The sequence below is a fragment of the Pseudophryne corroboree genome, chromosome 9, assembly GCF_028390025.1.
Source record: "Pseudophryne corroboree isolate aPseCor3 chromosome 9, aPseCor3.hap2, whole genome shotgun sequence".
Taxonomy (NCBI): domain Eukaryota; kingdom Metazoa; phylum Chordata; class Amphibia; order Anura; family Myobatrachidae; genus Pseudophryne; species Pseudophryne corroboree.
The window spans coordinates 397,668,398-397,688,973 of NC_086452.1; the positions used below are offsets into that span (position 1 = coordinate 397,668,398).

A 20,576-nucleotide genomic window follows, 5' to 3' on the forward strand; every position below is an offset into this window, starting at 1 on the left:
TATGCTGCAGAGGATATGTCCTCTCAGGATGATCCCATTCCATGTAATCAGGATAGCACTGGTTTAGCACAGATACCAGCAAGGGAGCCTGAGTGGTTTTCCTGTATCAAATCTTGGATTTCTCAGATTTCTGACAGGGTTGCAAGTAATGAATCTGCAACCCAGGTATTACAGAACTCTGTGGCAGTATGGCCGGTTTCTGGTACCTTGGGCTATATACTCCCAAAAGCGTGCACTTGTGCATGTCACACAGGACGACACAGATACCGATTCTGACACCACAGACGGTCATGGGGATGTGTCGCGGGGGTCCGCATCTCTTGCAAAAGGGGTGCAATTGATGATAGAGGCTGTCAGGGATGTGTTGAATATTATTGATACCACACCTGACAAGGTTGAGGAGGCCTTTTTCACTGAAAATAAAAAAGCCTCGCTAACCTTCCCTGCGTCAAAGGAATTGAATGCTATATTTGAGAAAGCGTGGGAATCCCTGAGGAAAAAATCCAGATCCCTAAACGGGTACAGGTGGCATTTCCTTTTCCTGAGGAGGATAGGAAAAAATGGGAAAACCCGCCGATTGTTGACGCATCTGTGTCCAGACTCTCAAAGAAGGTGGTTTTGCCTGTTCCAGGATCTACCGCCTTAAAGGAGCCGGCTGATCGTAAAATTGATAAAACACTTAAATCAATGTACACTGCTTCAGGGGCCATATTACGTCCCACTATTGCTAGTGCATGGATTGCAAAGGCTATAGTAAAGTGGTCGGCTACCTTACTTGAGGATTTGGATACGATGGATAAGGATGATATTGCATTATTTTTACGCAACATACATGATTCAGCAGGTTTTATGGTAGAATCCATGAAAGACCTGGGTTCCATGGCTGCAGGAATATCTTCCATGTCTGTTTCAGCTCGTCGGGGAATGTGGCTGCGCCAGTGGTCGGCCGACGCGGAATCCAGAAAAAGTCTGGAGTCCCTACCCTATACAGGTCAGGCTCTCTTTGGGGAAGCTTTAGACGCGTGGATATCCACGGCTACAGCGGGTAAGTCTCCGTTTCTTCCCTCAGCAGCACCTGCTTTGAAGAAATCCGTCTCTTCATCTGCAACACAGTCCTTTCGGCCTAACAAGCCTAGAAAGGCCAGACCGTCCAATACCTTCTTTAGGGGAGGTCGAGTTAAGTCCAAGAAACCTGCTGCTGCAGGTTCCCAGGAACAAAAGCCTGCTTCAGTTCAGGTACGCCACAGTCCTCCACATGATGGTGGACCGCGCGGCCTGGAGGTGGGGCCGGTGGGAGCGAGACTCAGACACTTTAGTCACGTCTGGGTATTGTCCGACCTGGTTCCCTGGGTGATAGATATTGTATCCCAGGGATACAGGCTGGAATTTCAAACTCTCCCTCATTGTTTTTTCAAATCAGGTTTACCAGCTCTGTTGGCAGACAGCACTGTACTACAAGAAGCTGTCCAAAAGCTGGTGGAGGCACAGGTCATTGTGCCAGTTCCTTCTCCTGCGCAGGCCACAGGTTACTATTCGAACCTTTTCGTGGTACCGAAACCAGATGGTTCGGTCAGGCCCATTCTGAACCTAAAATCATTGAACCCCTTTCTAAAGGAGTTCAAGTTCAAGATGGAGTCTCTCAGGGCGGTGATATCAGGTCTGGAAGAGGGGGAATTCCTGGTATCCCTGGATATCAAGGGTGCGTATCTCCACATTCCGATATGGCTGCCGCATCGGGCTTATCTCCGTTTTGCATTGCTGGACTGTCATTTCCAGTTCCAGGCCCTGCCATTCGCCCTCTCCACAGCACCAAGGGTGTTTACCAAGGTGATGGCAGAGATGATGGTTCTCCTCCGCAAACAAGGGGTGAACATCATTCCATATCTGGACGATCTACTGATAAAGGCATCATCCAAGGAGAAGCTGCTGCAGTCCATTGTTCTCACAACACGCCTCCTCAAGAGTCATGGTTGGATTCTGAACCTTCCAAAGTCACATTTGGAACCAACCCAGAGGTTGTCCTTTCTGGCAATGATCCTTGACACAGAAGTGCAGAAGGTGTTTTTTCCGCAGGAAAAGGTGTTGGTGATACAAACTATGGTCCGGGATGTCCTGAAGCCAGCCCGGGTGTCGGTTCATCAATGCGTTCGCCTGATGGGAAAGATGGTGGCCTCTTACGAGGCTCTTCAGTACGGGAGGTTCCACGCTCGGACCTTCCAACTGGATCTTCTTTACAAGTGGTCGGGATCTCATCTCCACATGCACACTCAAGGAGTAACTTTTCAAGGACGGTGGTCATGCCTGGAAGCAGGCCTGCCCATCAACATCCTGGAATTAAGAGCCGTCTATAACAGTCTTCTTCAGGCGGCCCTCTTCTAAGAAATCGGGCCATTCAAGAGCAGTCGGACAACGTAACATAAACCGACAGGGTGGAACGAAGAGCAGAGCGGCAATGTCAGAGGTGACAAGAATACTCCCCTCTGTACAGAAAAACACGCATTGGCGCTGTCAGCCATCTTCATTCCGGGAGTAGACAACTGGGAAGCAGACTTCCTCAGCAGACACAATCTCCATCCAGGGGAGTGGGGTCTCCATCCGGAGGTGTTCAAGGAAATAACAGACCTTTGGGGATTACCCCAAATAGACATGATGGCCTCTCGTCTCAACAAGAAGCTTCAGCATTATTGTTCCAGACCGAGGGACCCACAAGCAGTGGCAGTGGACGCCCTGGTGTCTCCGTGGGTGTTCCAGTCAGTGTACGTGTTTCCACCACTCCCACTCATCCCAAGAACCCTAAAGCTCATAAGGAGAACAAGGGTTCAAGCGATCCTCATTGCTCCAGACTGGCCAAGAAGGGCTTGGTATGCGGACCTTCTGAATCTACTGCAAGAAGAACCGAGGCCTCTTCCTCTTCGGGAGGACCTGCTGCAGCAGGGGCCATTCACCTATCAAGACTTACCGCAGCTACGTTTGACGGCATGTAAGTTGAGCGCCTGATACTTGCTTGGAAGGCCATTCTGAAGAAGGTCATTCCTACTCTGATACAGGCTAGGAAAGGGGTAACGTCGAAACATTACCATCTATTTGGAAGAGATATGTCTCTTGGTGTGAATCCAAGAAGTTTCCTACGGTGGAGTTTCAACTGGGACGTTTTCTCCTTTCCCTGCAACAGGTTTGGATATGGGCCTGAGGTTGGGATCTGTGAAGGTTCAGATTTCGGCCCTATCCATTTTCTTCCAGAAACAATTGGCTGCCCTCCCGGAGGTTCAGACTTTTTTGAAGGGAGTTCTGCACATCCAACCTCCCTTTGTACCGCCTACAACGCCTTGGGACCTTAACGTGGTGCTGCAGTTCCTCCAGTCGGATTGGTTTGAGCCTCTACAGGAGGTTGAGGTCAAATTTCTTACATAGAAGGCGGTCACGTTGTTGGCCTTAGCTTCTGCTAGACGCATGTCCGAATTGGGGGCTTTATCCTGTAAAAGCCCTTACTTGATCTTCCATGAAGATAGGGCTGAGCTCCGGACACGTCAGCAGTTTCTTCCAAAGGTTGTGTCGGCATTTCATATCAACCAACCTATTGTGGTGCCAGTGGCTACTGACTCCTCAATCACATCAAAGTCCTTGGATGTTGTAAGGGCTCTAAAGATATATATGAAGAGAACTTCTCGTCACAGAAAGTTGGACTCTCTGTTTGTCCTATATGATACCAAGAAAATTGGGTGTCCTGCTTCTAAGCAGACGATCTCTCGCTGGATTAGGTTCACTATCCAGCACCCTTATTCTATGGCAGGAATGCCGTGTCCAAAATCTGTTAAGGCCCACTCTACTTGTAAGGTGGGGTCTTTTTGGGCAGCTGCCTGGGGTGTCTCGGCATTGCAACTTTGCCGAGCCGCAACTTGGTCTGTGTCGAACACATTTGCAAAGTTTTACAAGTTCGATACTTTGGCCTCTGATGATATGAAGTTCAGTCAATCAGTTCTGCAGGAGCCTCCGCTCTCCCTCCCGTTCTGGGAGCTTTGGTACATCCCCATGGTAGTAATGTGGACCCCAGCATCCTCTAGTACAGTGATGGCTAACCTTGACACTCCAGCTGTTGTTGAACTACACATCCCAGCATTCCCTGCATCAGTTTTAGCATGGGCAAATAGCAAAACTGTAGCAGGGCATGCTGGGATGTGTAGTTCAACAACAGCTGGAGTGTCAAAGTTAGCCATCACTGCTCTAGGACGTAAGAGAAAATAGGATTTTGGTTACCTACCGGTAAATCCTTTTCTCGTAGTCCATAGAGGATGCTGGGCGCCCGCCCAGCGCTTCGTTTTCCTGCAACCGTTATCTGGTTCAGTACGACTTTGTTTAGTTATGTAGTGCATTGTTACTTGGTAAGTAATGTTTCAGCAGTTGCTGAGTTTTTCAAGCTGGTTAGCTTGATGTGCCTTGTATGTGTGAGCTGGTATGAATCTCGCCAATATCTGTGTTAAATCCTTCTCTCGAAGATGTCCGTCTCATCGGGCACAGTTTCTAGACTGAGTCTGGTAGGAGGGGCATAACGGGAGGAGCCAGCCCACACTCTCAAACTCTTAAAGTGCCAATGGCTTCTGGTGAACCCGTCTATACCCCATGGTACTAATGTGGACCCCAGCATCCTCTACGGACTACGAGAAAAGGATTTACCAGTAGGTAACCAAAATCCTATTTTTCCACACATCTCTGATCAAATCTTACCAAATTTCCAGCAGTATATGCTTCTGCACCTGTGTATAATACCCACATGTATATATACTGCTGCACCTGTGTATAATGCCCACATGTACACTGCTCAAGAAAATAAAGGGAACACTAAAATAACATCCTAGATCTGAATGAATGAAATATTCTTATTAAATACTTTTTTACATAGTTGAATGTGCTGACAACAAAATCACACAAAAATTATCAATGGAAATCAAATTTATTAACCCATGGAGGTCTGAATTTGGAGTCACACTCAAAATTAAAGTGGAAAAACACACTACAGGCTGATCCAACTTTGATGTAATGTCCTTAAAACAAGTCAAAATGAGGCTCAGTAGTGTGTGTGGCTTCCACGTGCCTGTATGACCTCCCTACAATGCCTGGGCATGCTCCTGATGAGGTGGCGGATGGTCTCCTGAGGGATCTCCTCCCAGACCTGGACTAAAGCATCCGCCAACTCCTGGACAGTCTGTGGTGCAACGTGGCGTTGGTGGATGGAGCGAGACATGATGTCCCAGATGTGCTATATTGGATTCAGGTCTGGGGAACGGGCGGGCCAGTCCATAGCATCAATGCCTTCGTCTTGCAGGAACTGCTGACACACTCCAGCCACATGAGGTCTAGCATTGTCTTGCATTAGGAGGAACCCAGGCCAACCGCACCAGCATATGGTCTCACAAGGGGTCTGAGGATCTCATCTCGGTACCTAATGGCAGTCAGGCGAGCACATGGAGGGCCGTGCGGCCCCCCAAAGAAATGCCACCCCATACCATTATTGACCCACTGCCAAACCGGTCATGCTGGAGGATGTTGCAGGCAGCAGAACGTTCTCCTTGGCGTCTCCAGACTCTGTCACGTCTGTCACATGTGCTCAGTGAGAACCTGCTTTCATCTGTGAAGAGCACAGGGCGCCAGTGGCGAATTTGCCAATCTTGGTGTTCTCTGGCAAATGCCAAACGTCCTGCACGGTGTTGGGCTGTAAGCACAACCCCCACCTGTGGACGTCGGGCCCTCATACCACCCTCATGGAGTCTGTTTCTGATCGTTTGAGTAGACCATAGGTTCTCAAACTCGGTCCTCAGGACCCCACACAGTGCATGTTTTGCATGTAACCCAGCAGGTGCACAGGTGTATTAATTACTCACTGGCACATTTTAAAAGGTCGGCAGGTGGAGCTAATTATTTCACTTGTGATTCTGTGAGGAGACCTGCAAAACATGCACTGTGTGGGGTCCTGAGGACTGAGTTTGAGAACCTGTGGAGTAGACACATGCACATTTGTGGCTTGCTGGAGGTCATTTTGCAGGGCTCTGGCAGTGCTCCTCCTGTTCCTCCTTGCACAAAGGCGGAGGTAGCGGTCCTGCTGCTGGGTTGTTGCCCTCCTACTGCCTCCTCCACGTCTCCTGATGTACTGGCCTGTCCCCTGGTAGCGCCTCCATGCTCTGTACACTACGCTGACAGACACAGCAAATCTTCTTGCCACAGCTCGCATTGATGTGCCATCCTGGATGAGCTGCACTACCTGAGCCACTTGTGTGGGTTGTAGACTCCGTCTCATGCTCCTACTAGAGTGAAAGCACCGCCAGCTTTCAAAAGTGACCAAAACATCAGCCAGAAAGCATAGGAGCTGAGAAGTGGTCTGTGGTCACTACCTGCAGAACAACTCCTTTATTGGGGGTCTCTTGCTAATTGCCTATAATTCCCACCTGTTGTCTATTCCATTTGCACAACAACATGTGAAATTGATTGTCAATCAGTATTGTTCCCTAAGTGGACAGTTTGATTTCACAGAAGTGTGATTGACTTGGAGTTACATTGTGCTGTTTAAGTGTTCCCTTTATTTTTTTGAGCAGTGTATATACTGCTGCACCTGTGTATTGTTGGCAGCAGTGCTGGATTAAGGCTGGTGGTGGTGGGGGGTGGGGGGGGGCATGGGCAACAAAGTTGTGATGGCCCCCACTAGTTAAATTGCTGGTAAACCATGAGCAAACCCCCTCTCTATGTATCATTAAACAAACACACACACACAGCAGCAGACTATCTGGGCGTAGCAACAGGGACAGCGCACTGCTGCACCAGACGCAGCCTGTTAAGATCAGTGTCTAGCGAGAATTCACTATACTATCCCGCAAGATTGCATGTTCATAACTGAGCTGCCAGAGTTACAGTACTCTGCTTGCAGTGTGTGGGGGCCCCTAATGTGTGGTGGCCCCGGGACTACCGCCCCTTTTGCCCCTCCCTTAATCGGCCCCTGGTTGGCAGAGTGTATTGGATTTGACTGGTTTCAGTGACGTCAGTCACACACTTATTGACTTAAACCGTAATGCAGGTTTATTCAGTGAACACAGGTGACTCAGATGAAATACTGATATAGGCAATTAGGGACCCCTTATATCATACAAGGTAACAGCAGTGGTAGCAGTATTTATCAGGAATTGTCTCCGGTGGTGAGGGACGGAGGTCTGCACAGCCGTGCAGTCTGACTCCCGCTGTAGAGAAGATGCAGCGCCGGGCTCAGCGTCTGGTCCGGAGCCGTGATACATGCAATGGAACACTGTGAGTCTCTGTATCTGAGATCGGCTCCCGGTCTCAGATCTGCACGCTTGCACACACATCAGGACTCGGTCTCTCTCACTCAAAGATGGAGTCGCACCGTTTACATCACATAGTTCCACCTCCGAGTGAGTCTTGGCACTAGGGGATTAACACTAGGGGATGCGCCCATATACTGCTGTGTAAAAGGAGATGCGCGGTGCGCACCATATCCTAACATGTATAATGCCCACATGTATATACGGCTGCACCTGTGTATAATGCCCACATGTATATACGGCTGCACCTGTGTATAATGCCCACATGTATACAGTATACTGCTGCACCTGCGCATAATGCCCACATGAACGCTTTGGCTCATATATTGTGTGTAAATCTGGCTTTGGTACTAGCCAGCGCCTCGTCAACCATTTATCTCACCGCACGTCCCTGGTATTTTCACAACAGCTGGAGAGCCACAGGTTGGCCTGGCCTGCCATATATAGTAGTAACATACAGTAGTTAATGAGGTTGAAAAGAAGCAAAATGCCTATCGGGTTCAACCTGTATTCTGTATTAAGCTGTGCACATTGTAATGCACCTGCTGAAGTAATGGTTTAGTACCATTTGACAACTATAATTCCTACCACTCAATATATTAAATGCTATAGCCTTGGATACTTTTTTCAGTTAGAAATTTGTCCAATCCGTTTTTAAATGCATTTACAGAGTCCGCCATTATTACCTTCTCCGGCAGGGAGTTCCAAATCTTTATTGCCCTTACGGTGAAGAACCCTTTCCTACGATCTGTACGGAATTTTCTCTCCTCTAGTCTCAGTGAGTGCCCACGTGTCCTATACAGAGTTCTATTAATAAACAAATCTTCTGCTAACTCCTTGTAATAATCCTTTACATATTTGAAGATATTAATAATGTCTCCTCTTAGTCGCCTCTTTTCTAGTGTATACATATTTAACCTAGTAAGCCTTTCCTCATACTCCCAGTGTCTCTAACCCTTTAATCAGTTTAGTAGCTTGCCTTTGAACTCTTTCGAGTTCCCCGATATCTTCTTTATAATATGGTGTCCAAAACTGAACACAATATTCCTGGTGCGGACGTACCAATGATTTGTACATCCTCGTCCCTTGTCTCAATGCCCCGTTTTATGCACGCAAGCACTTTACTTGCTTTCTTTGCTGCATTTTGACATTGTATACTGTTATTAAGCCTATGAGCACCCCCAAATATTTTTCCACTACTGTTACCCCTATATTTTCCCCATTAAGTGTGTAGGATGCAAGTTTGTTTTTTATTCCAAAATGCATAACTTTGCATTTTTCTATATTGAACCTCATTCTCCATTAAGGCGCCTAGGTTTCAAGTTTAAATAAGTAATTCTATAGAGACTCCACATCGCTTTCTGAATTAATTACCTTACACAGTTTAGTATCATCTGCAAAGATTGACTCTGTGCTGTCCAGGCCTATTCCTAGATCATTAATAAATATACTGAACAGTAGCTGGCCAAGTATGGACCCTTGTGTTAGTCCGCTGACTACTGGTGCCCAGCTGGAGAACATCTCATTGACCACTATTTGTTGTACCCTGTTATCAAGCCAATTACTTATCCATGTACAAATAGTATTTCCTAGGCCAATTTCCCTTCATTTGATGATCAGTCCCCTGTGAGGCACTGTATCGAAGGTTTTTGCAAAATCTAAATAGACCACATCCACTGCTTTTCCCTGGTTAAGATTATCACTCACTTCCTCATAGAAGCTAATTAAGTTAGTTTGACATGATCTGCCCCTCACAAACCCATGCTGACTTTTGCTAATAATTTTAGTAGTCTGCAGATAATCCTCTACAGTCCTATACAGTATCAGCTACATGGAATGTCAGTCCTGCTGATCAACCAATATCAGCAATAATCGGCAATATACTTATGCTCCCTCAGTGCATTAAATGAGGTGCTAGAGATGTGTTCAGGCCTTAATGAAAGACAATATAACTATAGAATGGAGTTTCTTTGCTGCTGCTTATTGAACATAAGCCATGAAAATATTTCTTTACAGTTTTGAGAAGGCACTTTCTGTTGCAGCAGAGTGTGGGCTATAGCTGCAGATGGCTCTTTATAAACCACCAGCCTGTCGCGTGCCAAGAAGGGATGTTTCGCACGACTGCAGCAATAGTGTATTAGGCCACATCTGTATAGAGCTATAATTCTTTCAGTCTTCTGTATGTCTGTGGTCATAGGATCAGAGAGTAGACATAGAATTTAGGGGTCTATTTACTAAGTCATCCACTTTCCATCCAAGGCTTAGTAAATAAACCCCTTAGCCTAGAGGCATTCTTTAAGTTAACATACATACATTATTTATACTGTACAACTAGTAGTGCTGGTAGAGAGGAGAGATTGCCGCAGAGTCTCCTCCTACATCCCGCAATGTAGAAAGCGTGTGACATCATCCAGACTGTGTGACTTGTATAATACCTGCCAATGTTGCTAATTGGAAAACTGGGACAAATTAGACTCTGCCCCTGAATCACCCTAGCTGCAACCGGTTAGTTGGTGCCAGTCTTCCTTTCCAGAAGGCTGTATCCTTTGTGGAGGCCAAAAATCTGGAATGTCCCAAGAATACTGAGCCTTTTGGCAGGTATATTGCATTTTTCCTTTAGCCAATTGTTGTAATGAGCTCAGATTTTCAGTAGAGCTCTAATGACCGTGACTGTGCTTTACAGGAGTCTGGCCTCAAGGTGAATCAGCCGGTATCATTTGCCATCAGACTGAATGGAGCAAAGGGCAAGATAGATGCCAAGGTGCATAGTCCTTCTGGAGCTGTGGAAGAATGCCATGTTTCCGAACTGGAGCCGGGTAAGAACTGTGATTGTGAAATACGTAAAGGTTTCAATTTCTGCATTTCTCTCTTCTGCGCTGCCTTACGTAATTGCCAGCACTGTGTGGTTTCAGGAGCGCAAATGTCCCACAATGTGCAAGGCACTTCTACAGTAATACTTCTGTACCTGTGCTGTTTATTGCTGTTAGCATGACACTAAACCTAAAACTAAAAAAATTGCCATTTTAGAAAGTCCAACTGTATTATTCCTAACCGTGTAACTCACTGTTAGGGGTCCCGGCGTCTGTATGCTGACCGTCGGGATTCCGACTACCGGTCACCTGACTACATCCCACTGTTAGATATTGATCACCGCTCCAAATGGATTTTCCAGTGTTCTACGGTAGACGTACAGTACTGATAGGGCAGTCTGATGTACAAGGAAGAAAACAGCATTGTGAAAAAAAGTTTACAATTCTTTTAAAAGGGTATCTCCATATTTTATTGCTAACAGTGTAGTGGGCAGCTATGTGACTTTATATTACGTGTGACAGACTGCTATCATACAGTGAGTAGAATGTGTAGATGTGCCACAGTTACTTTGATTGTTGTTGGGTAACTCTGTAGAAGCTTGCAAGCCTTTTTCAGACTATTGGGTCTGTTTACTAAGCCGTGGAGAGAGATAAAGTACCAGCCAATCAGCTCCAACTGCCATGTCACTTGCGGTGTTTGAAAAATGTCAGTTGGGAACTGCTTGGTGCTTTCTCCAAGACTTAAGGTGGGTACACCCTGATAGATATATCTGTAGATCAATTGGACGAATCGGGCAGTGTGCTGTGCATACACACTGCCCAATCCATCAGGGACTGATGTCATGAACTGGGTGGGCGTGTACACACGCCCGCTCAGTTCAGCTGTCAATCACCGCCGGCTGCTGCAGCATGTGTTCGGGCGGTCGACTGATCGCCCGTACACACACAGTGATGCGCCAATATATCGGTAGATATATTGGCTGTCGGCTGTGCTGCAGGGCCGACGCGATATGTCTGTGGATGACGGAGTTCACAGACATATCGCCCGTACACACGGCCGATATATATCGGCTAGTGTGTACGGGCCATTACATTTTATAGACCCCTTTATTGTCACAGATTGACTGGTATTGGCTGGAGGCCCCAGATCCTTTAACACCTTAAACTGTACACACGCTAATTTATATATACTGATGTACTGCCCTGAATTGAGCTAAGTATCATTATGTGTGTCAGAGTGCATCAAACGACACTACTTCCTAGTGCATTTCATATATGATGGAACCATCATTCATGTAAAAATGGCCAAAGGTGTTTATATCACTGTATATGTAGGTGACACGTAGACCTATGTACTAAACCTTGGAGAGAGTGGACGAAGATGAAGTACCAGCCAATCAGCTACTACAGTAACTGCCATGTTACAGGCTGTGTTTAGGGGTTGGTTGGTACTTGATCTCCCACCACTTTATCACTCTCCAAGACTTAACTAACTGGCTTTCTATTATATGAAATATTAAGCAGTACAGTATATAAATAATTTTGCATATCTTCTGTATGTAATAAGGCTGACCCATGATCTGACGACATGTATGTAACTGTTTTTCCAGACAAATACGCAGTGCGTTTCGTTCCACGGGAGAATGGCATACACACAATTGATGTGAAGTTTAATGGCAGCCATGTACCTGGCAGTCCTTTTAAAGTACGTGTGGGAGAACCAGGGCAGGAGGGTGACCCAGCTCTTGTTACGGCGTATGGAACTGGACTGGAGAGAGGAACCACAGGTACGTGAGTGCTATATGGTCTAGTCATTCATTTATCTTAGAACTTCCTATTACCAGTGGGTCAAGAATTCTTTTTGAAATCACTGGCGAGTATAATGAAAGTATAAGCTGCGTTGCCTGACATTTACTATGTTGAATGTCAGTATGTTCTGTGTACTCATGCATATACTTGTCCATCCCATGCATAAAGGGACTGTCCACGGTCATTTATAATATACTGTATAGCAGATGTTTACACTTGCACATTAAGCTCCATATGCAAATGCAGGGGGGGTTTCCGGTTGCCCAGAAACCCCCCTCCCCTAACCCAGTGGCTCAAATTGTGACAATAGCAATAGTATATAATACGATTACTAGAGCTGCTGCCACATCATGCAGTTAAAGGGACAGAGCAGAGCTGCTGCATATGCCCAGTGGTAGCAGCTTATTCTACCTAGTTTGCCGTGTGTGGATCTGAGTCCTCAACCAGTGCACTGGACCAAAGAGTAGCTACCAGGAAGAAGAGACAGGAGCCTTACCATGAGGTGGGAGAATGTGTGCTTAGAAAGTGCAGTACTGGTTCTATTATGTTTGTGTATCTATGTACAGCTTGTACTATTGTGTTAGATGTTAATACTGTATTCTACACAGTCTCCAGTGTATAGAAAGACCAATGTTTAAATTTATATCCACGGTCGTTACTAGGTTCATCTGCCACTCTCCCAGACTCCCATACTTGCTCCAATGTTCCGCAGAGTGGGAGATTGTGGATCCCCTCTAGAAATCCTGCGTTTGCCACTGAGCTCACATCTCCGGTATTACCAGCAAGCCTTCATCTTTAAGGTGCTCTTCTCTAGGATGAGAACACCTTTTTTTAGTGATCAGTCTGAGTTGCGGTCCTTCATTTTTGAAGTGGGTGAGAATATAGCAAATGGCATCTAATGATATCTGTAGAATCAGATGCTTGTATAGGAGCACCGAGTGTTTTAGTAGAGTACTGTGTAGTTCTAATAGGAAGCGCAGTGGTTATGTCATACCTCCCAATATGGCCCTCTCCAGAAGGGACAGAATGCTCTGCTTCTGGACTTCCCTCCTAATTTGTGATTGCTGGCACCTGTTTTGAACAGGTTAATGAATAAGGAGGGTGTTTCAGCACAGGTGAGGGCAATCCTACATTAAGAGGGAAGTCCAGAAGCAGAGCATTCTGTCCCTCCTGGAGAGGGTCATGTTGGCAGGTATGTTATGTTAGTGTGGGCAAGGCCACATGTGACATTATAAAGATTCAGAGACTGGACTGGTGACTATCAGGGAACCACAAATTAAGATATAAAGTATGTACAGCAGGGTCACCTAACGGCTCCTGTCACCCTGGGGGAGATGTTTCTACCTTGGAAGTGTTGAAAGTTGAGTGCGTTACTCAACAAACTCCATGTTGCTACTTGTAAAGGGAAACTGCATTCCATTTACCAAGATGGCCACTGAAGCTACTACTGAGCATGCGCTGGAGCCATCTTGGGACTGTCTTAGAGTTCCACACCGGGAAACAGTAGTCTTCAACTTGGTTTCAGTGCGACCTGTGATTACAGATGTGTAATACATCATTCATCATTTCTGCAGTCACGCCAAACAGCCCCTCTCTGCGCGCCAGTTCCCATGAGACTCTGCTAGCGTCTGACTTTTTCTGTGTCTGATTTTTTTTTTTTTTTTTGTACAAATGTGTTGCAATGCAATGAGACTAGGATGTACCAGAAGACTGCTGATTTAAATTGATCGGCAACATCTAGCCTCAGTGCATTGCGGGCGCATTGAGGCTAGATGTATGAGGACGCATCTGTACCTGCAATATAACTGCTGTTCCAGCATCCTCAACCGCTACCCAGTACCTACATACAGTGCATCCGGAAAGTATTCACAGCGCTTCACTTTTTCTACATTTTGTTATGTTACAGCAGGCTTTTTCAACCAGTGTGCCGTGGCACACTAGTGTGCCGCGACCAGTTGCAAGGTGTGCCCCAGAGCCACTTCGTGCACCTTCAGAATGAACTGTTGGCCCGGGCTCTTCTTAGAGAAGCAGTCATGCTCCGGCTGTGACCTATGCCTTGACGCGGCGCCGCTTCTCACCACCCAGCCAGCCCACCCGCCTGCATACACATCTTCCAGTTCCCGCCTGCATACACCGCTTTCCTTGCCCACCCACATCCACACCTGCCCGACCGCCAACTGCTCAGTATTCGCAGCACTCCACTATGAACAACCCCCACCACTGAGGGACAGGGAGGACAGCTGACCGGTAGGGGTTAATATTTGTTGTTTTATTTCTCCTGTGGGGAACAATAGGATTTATGTGGGGAGAATAAGGATTTATGGGGGGAACAATGTGAATAATTCATGGGGGGAACAATAGGATTTATGTGGGGAGCAATGTTTTTTCTGTGTAGGCCAATGTATGTGTGGATCTTTTTTTTTTACTGTGAGGGCCAATGTGTGTTTTTAGCTTTTTTTCTGTGAGGAACTGATGGTGTGCCTTGGCAATTTTAAAATACTGTTCGGAGTGCCGCGAGTAAAAAAAAGGTTGAAAATCACTGTGTTACAGCCTTATTCCAAAATGGATTACATTTTTTCCCCCTCAAAATTCTACACACAATAACCCATAATGACAATGTGAAAAAAGTGTGTTTTGAGTTTTTTGCAAATTTATTGAAAATAATAAACTAAAAAATCACATGTACATAAGTATTCACAGCCTTTACCGTGAAGCTCAAAATTGAGCTCAGGTGCATCCTGTTTCCACTGATCATTCTTGAGATGTTCCTACAGCTTAATTGGAGACCACCTGTGGTAAATTCAGTTTATTGGACATGATTTGGAAAGGCACACACCTGTCTATATAAGGTCCCACACTTGATAGAGCATGTCTGAGCACAAACCAAGCATGAAGTAAAAGGAATTGTTTGTAGACCTCCGAGACTGTCTCGAGGCACAAATCTGGGGAAGGGTAGCCATCATCCATAAATGGAAGAAGTTCGGAACCACCAGGACTCTTCCTAGAGCTGGCCGTCCGTCTGAACGGAGCAATCGGGGGAGAAGAGCCCTAGTCAGGGAGGTGACCAAGAACCCGATGGCTACTCTGTCAGAGCTACAGTATTCCTCTGTGGAGAGAGGAGAACCTTCCAGAAGGACAACCATCTCTGCAGCAATCCACCAATCAGGCCTGTATGGTAGAGTGGCCAGACAGAAGCCACACCTTAGTAAAAAGCACATGGCAGCCTGCCTGGAGTTTTCCAAAATAAACCTGAAGGACTCTCAGACCATAAGAAACAAAATTATCTGGTCTGATGAGACAAAGATTGATCTCTTTGGCGTGAATGCCAGGCGTCGTGTTTGGAGGAAACCAGGCACTGCTCATCACCAGGCTAATACCATCCCTACAGTGAAGCATGGTGGTGGCAACATCATGCTGTGGGGATGTTTTTCAGCAGCAGGAACTGGGACACTAGTCAGGATAGAGGGAAAGATGAATACAGCAATGTACAGAGACATCCTGGATGAAAACCTGCTCCAGAGCACGCTTGACCTCAGACTGAGGCGACGGTTCATCTTTCAGCAGGACAACGACCCCAAGCATACAGCCAAGATTTTAAAGGAGTGGCTTCAAGACAACTCTGTGAAATGTCCTTGAGTGGCCCAGCCAGAGCCCAGACTTGAATCCGATTGAACATCTCTGGAGAGATTTGAAAATGGCTGTGTACCGACGCTTCCCATCCAACGTGATGGAGCTTGAGAGGTGCTGTAAAGAGGAATGGGTGAAACTGCCCAAAGATAGGTGTGCTAAGCTTGTGGCATCATATTCAAAAAAACTTGAGGCTGTAATTGCTGCCAAAGGTGCATCAACAAAGTATTGAGCAAAGGCTGTGAATACTTATATACATGTGATTTCTACTTTATCTATTTTTAATAAATTAGCAAAAATCTCAAAAAATATTTTTTCACGTCAGTGTGTAGAATTTTGAGGGGGAAAAAATATTTATTCCATTTTGGAATAAGGCTGTAACATAACCAAATGAGGAAAAAGTAAAGCACTGTGATACTTTCCAGATGCATTGTATACTCACCAGCTGGTGAGGTGTATGTAGGGTTGCCACCTCATGCATCATCGATTCCTGGAGATCCATTCCCTACTTTCATATAGACAAAAAGTCCAGAACAGTTTGGTATGTACCTTTTTTAAATTTGTATTTGTTAATGTTGCTGCACTAGATATTTTTGCCTTCTTATTTTTTCATATACATGTGCTGCTGTGAGACTCATCTGTATCAGACCCATCCAGGAAAAAAAAGTGCATAGCCAATATCTGGTGGTGGGTCACCTGTAGTCTACAGCCAGGCTGTAGAGGATACTACTCGATACAGGAACGTATGATACTCACTCTTTGATGTTGCATAGAAACAGTTAGGTGTGCGCCACTAGAATTGAATGTCAAATTCCCAAACAAAACATTCATACAGCCTGTATGAAAATTTTGTTTGGGAATTTGATATTCAATTCTAGTGGCGCACTCCTAACTGTTTTTATACAACATCAAAGAGTGAGTATCATACTGTATATTAGTGCGCAGTAGTGGCTGCCCCAGTATTAAATGTTAAGTATAGGATGCTTCCCACACCCTGTATGATACGCCGCCTCCAGCAGTCCCATTGGTTTGTGGGCTGGTGGAGGTGGAGTCCCCTTATTCCGGGAGAGGGGAAAAGCCTCCTGGAGGGTTGCCACCAAATCCTGGAGAATCCAGGATATCTGGGAGAGGTGGCAACCCTAAGTGTATGACACTCTGCTCCGCTCCTTCTGGTGGGTACAGAAACTCTACTACATCCTCAAGACTGTACATAAATATTTCCAACAGGAAAGAGATAGAGGGGGAGATGTACTAAGCAGTGAAAAGACCGGAGAAGTGAGCCAGTGGAGAAGATGCCCTTGGCAACCAATCAGCATAGAAGTAACATTTATAATTTGCATACTATAAAATTGTACAGAGCAGCTGACTCACTTCTCCACTCTTTTCACTGCTTAGTACATCTCCACCAAAGTGTAGAGAGATAAAGTACTAACCAATCAGCATCTGTCACTTTTCAAACACAGCCTGTAAAATGACAGAAACTGATTGGTTGGTACTTTATCTCTCTACATTTTATCTCTCTCCCTGATTCACAAAGACCCATGTTTATATAAAATTACATTGACATGTCCAGCAACAGGAAATAACCCACATATCCCCTACTACTGTTTGACCACCAGGGCACCAGGGTTGAATTAAAAGGTGTATGATCTGCTGCTTGGATTAAGTAAATGCATTTTCTCCTTCCCTACGTGTTTGTGCTCACTCGTTGTACCTTCACAATGTCCATTGTCTATACATAGAAACTTCTGCTGTCTGCTCAGAACTGATATTCTGAGTAACGTCAGCTGCGTTGACAGTTTGATGGGCCAGAAATGATGTGCCGTCCCCTCGATGTCCGCCTGGATGTGTCTGATAAGCCTGAAGCACGTCCCTGGTTATGTTTTGTGTCCTTGCTCAGTGCCAGATCTTTGTTTCAAAACAGATGTTCTTAATTAATTCTATTTACAATTAAACCTTATCTCCTTGGCTGATGGACCAGTGCACAGAACAGTATTACAGATATTGTTATTCATGGTAAATGTTTATGGTTGAAGGGGACTGTACTCAGGGGTCTATTCATGATGCAGTGAAAAGAGTGGAGAAGTGAGCCAGTGGAGAAGTTACCCACTGCAACCAATCAGCATTGAAGTAACATTTATAATTTGCATACTATACAATTGTACGGAGCAGCTGATTGGTTGCCATGGGCAACTTCCCCACAGGCTCACTTCTCCACGCTTTTCACTGCTTTATGAATAGATCCCTCAGTGAGTGTGAATATGAGATTCCTGGATCCACCATCACCGGACTATCATTACGCAGAGTGTTTAGCACGGTCATGGTAATTAATAAGTGGTTCTCTCCATACTGTATATATTGCTAACAGTGTTTTGTGGTGGCAGTCTCTTCAGTCTGTGACCTGTTACTGTCTATGGAAAAACTTTGAGCCTAATGGAAAATAGCTATTTCTCCAGTGTGACAGAGAACTTATTAATTTGGTTGTAAGACTGTAGATTTCCACACGAATGGTGATATTACATTGAGCCTTTGCCAGCAAATAGGCTCTATTGTATGTATAGTATGGGTGCATTGCCTTTTATATTGAGTGCAGGTGGGATGTAGTTATGTGACCGGCGCAGGTGGTGATGTTGCGGTCTGTAATGGGCTTTTCACTTTGAGATGAGCCTTCTTTAGCATCTTAAGCCACTTGTCAATATCATCAATAGGTTTATATAGAACACGGCTCTGCTTTTTTTTTTTTTTTAACAAAACAACACTTTTCTTTGCAGGGAAACAGTCTGAATTCACCATCAACACAAGTAAAGCAGGGCCCGGGGCCCTCTCTGTCACCATCGAAGGCCCATCAAAAGTGACAATGGAATGTAAGGAGTGCCCAGAAGGCTACAATGTCCTCTATACTCCAATGGCCCCTGGAAATTATATGATTGGAGTGAAGTACGGGGGTCCCAACCACATCCTTGGTAGTCCATTCAAAGCAAAAGTAACAGGTGATTATCCAGAGTGCTATGCTGGGGGGGATCTTCTGTATTTGGCTGTTTGGGCACCTACAGCTTCATGTTTTAGAGGTTGGTCCGTGGGTGCTACACTGCTACATAACACAGGGCCTAATTCAGATCTGATTGCTGGGTAGCGATTTTTGCACTGCTGCGATCAGATAGTCACCGCCTACAGGGGGAGTGTATTTTAGCTGTGCAAGTGTGCGAACGCATGTGTAGCAGTGATGTTCAAACAGATTTTGTGCAGTCTCTGCGCAGCCCAGGACTTACTCAGCCGCTGTGATCACATCAGCCTGTCTGGGACCGGAATTGACGTCAGGAACCCTCCCTGCAAACACATGGACACGCCTGCGTTTTTCAGTTGACACCCACAAACGCCTTCTTCCTGTCAATCCCCTGCGATCGCTCGTGTGAACGGATCCGTCGCAGAAACCCATCGCCGAGCGGCGATTCGCTTTGTACCTGTGCAACGCGGCTGCGCATTGCGGTGCATTCGCATGCGCAGTTTGGACCTGATCGCCCGCTGGATGAAAACGCACAGTAGCAATCAGGTCTGAATTACCTCCACAGTTAGTACAAATAATGCAGACTGTATTTAAACGCCGAAAGCCAGGTAATGGAGACAGACTGCCAGGGAGTAGAGCATTGTATAGGGAGGAAACTACTGGTACTGTATGATATGCTGGTGAGGAAGCATGCTTACATACGGTATGTTAACATTGCATTAAACAGGTTATCACTGAGAAAATGTCCCAGCCTCTTGCAGTCCATCTATATAAAATCATTCTAAATTAATGTGTTTCAGGGGCTAAAACACACATTTAATAACACTGAAAAATAAATATAAAAAATCGGATGCTAGTAAATGTGTGTCCTAAGTTAACCCTTGAAACACAACATCGATTTAGTTGGATGAAAATCGAACTTTAGTAATTATACCCATACTTACCTACTTTGTGGCTGCTCCCTCCGGGAGGGAGCAGCCAGGTCACACAAGAGAGGGTGTGGAGGAGGCGGTACGGGGGCGTGGTGATGTGTTTGCATCATCATAGCCCCGCCCCTGCTCTGTAATGCCCACATTATTGGTATTGCAGAGCGGGGGGCTACGATGACGCTATTTAGCGCAATCGCATCATCGCCCCGCCCCTTTTTTCTATGCAACAGGATGAAAGTGGTGGGGTGTGGCGGGGTGGGCGAGCGGGATGAGGGAGACTTGCCTACTCCGGAGGGCTGGGAGTGCCACCCTAATTTCGGTAGTCTCCTGGACTTTCCGGGAGAGTGGGCAAGTATGATTATACCCCTACATCTGCCCTGCCTCTGTTATAACATAACATGTGACTATTCAGTACCAGTTAACTTAATTCTCCACTTCTATGGCCCGTATTCAATAAGAGTCTATGGGCCTAATTGAGACCTGGTCGCAAGCAGGTGTTTTTTGCACGGCTGCGACCAGGTAGTCGCCGCCTACAGGGGGAGGGGGTAATCACTGTGCAGGGGTGCGAATGCATGTGCAGAGAGCTGAACAAACAAAAGTTTGTGCAGGCTCAGCTGCTGCGATGATCCGGCCTGGAGCTGACGTCAGCACCCCTCCCTTTAAACAGCTGGACACGCCTGCGTTTTCCTTGGAAACACCCACAAGTTGACACCCACAAATGGCCTCTTCTTGTCAATCTTCTTGTGATCGCCGGTGCGATCGATTTCTTTGGTAAGTCCGTCGCTCTCCCGCGTACCCCGTCGCTGAAAACGCAAAGCAGTGATCGGGTCCTTATGTGTAGATGCACACATCACCACTTAATACATTACACCAATATTCCAGATGTGTATTATATATAGGATTTTATTAAATAAAAAAAATAAAAATTCTATCTATCTATCTATCTATCTATCTATCTATATCTATATATATATATATATATATATATATATATATATATAATGTATTTTGACGTAATCTGCATGTGTTTGTGTCCCCATATATTGCTGGACCTAGGGTTCTGTTTGTTGAATCA

General features: G+C 45.8%; 1 protein-coding gene across 4 annotated transcripts in view; it reads left to right on the plus strand.

Moving 5' to 3' along the window:
• FLNB (filamin B) overlaps positions 1–20,576 on the plus strand; it is a 382,553-nt gene that overhangs the window by 357,868 nt on the left and 4,109 nt on the right. For all 4 annotated transcript variants that reach the window (XM_063940867.1, XM_063940868.1, XM_063940870.1 and 1 more), the window contains 3 exons: positions 10,006–10,138; positions 11,743–11,919; positions 18,340–18,558. In XM_063940867.1, the coding sequence (XP_063796937.1) occupies positions 10,006–10,138; positions 11,743–11,919; positions 18,340–18,558 (529 nt within the window). The remainder of the gene's footprint in view (positions 1–10,005; positions 10,139–11,742; positions 11,920–18,339; positions 18,559–20,576) is intronic.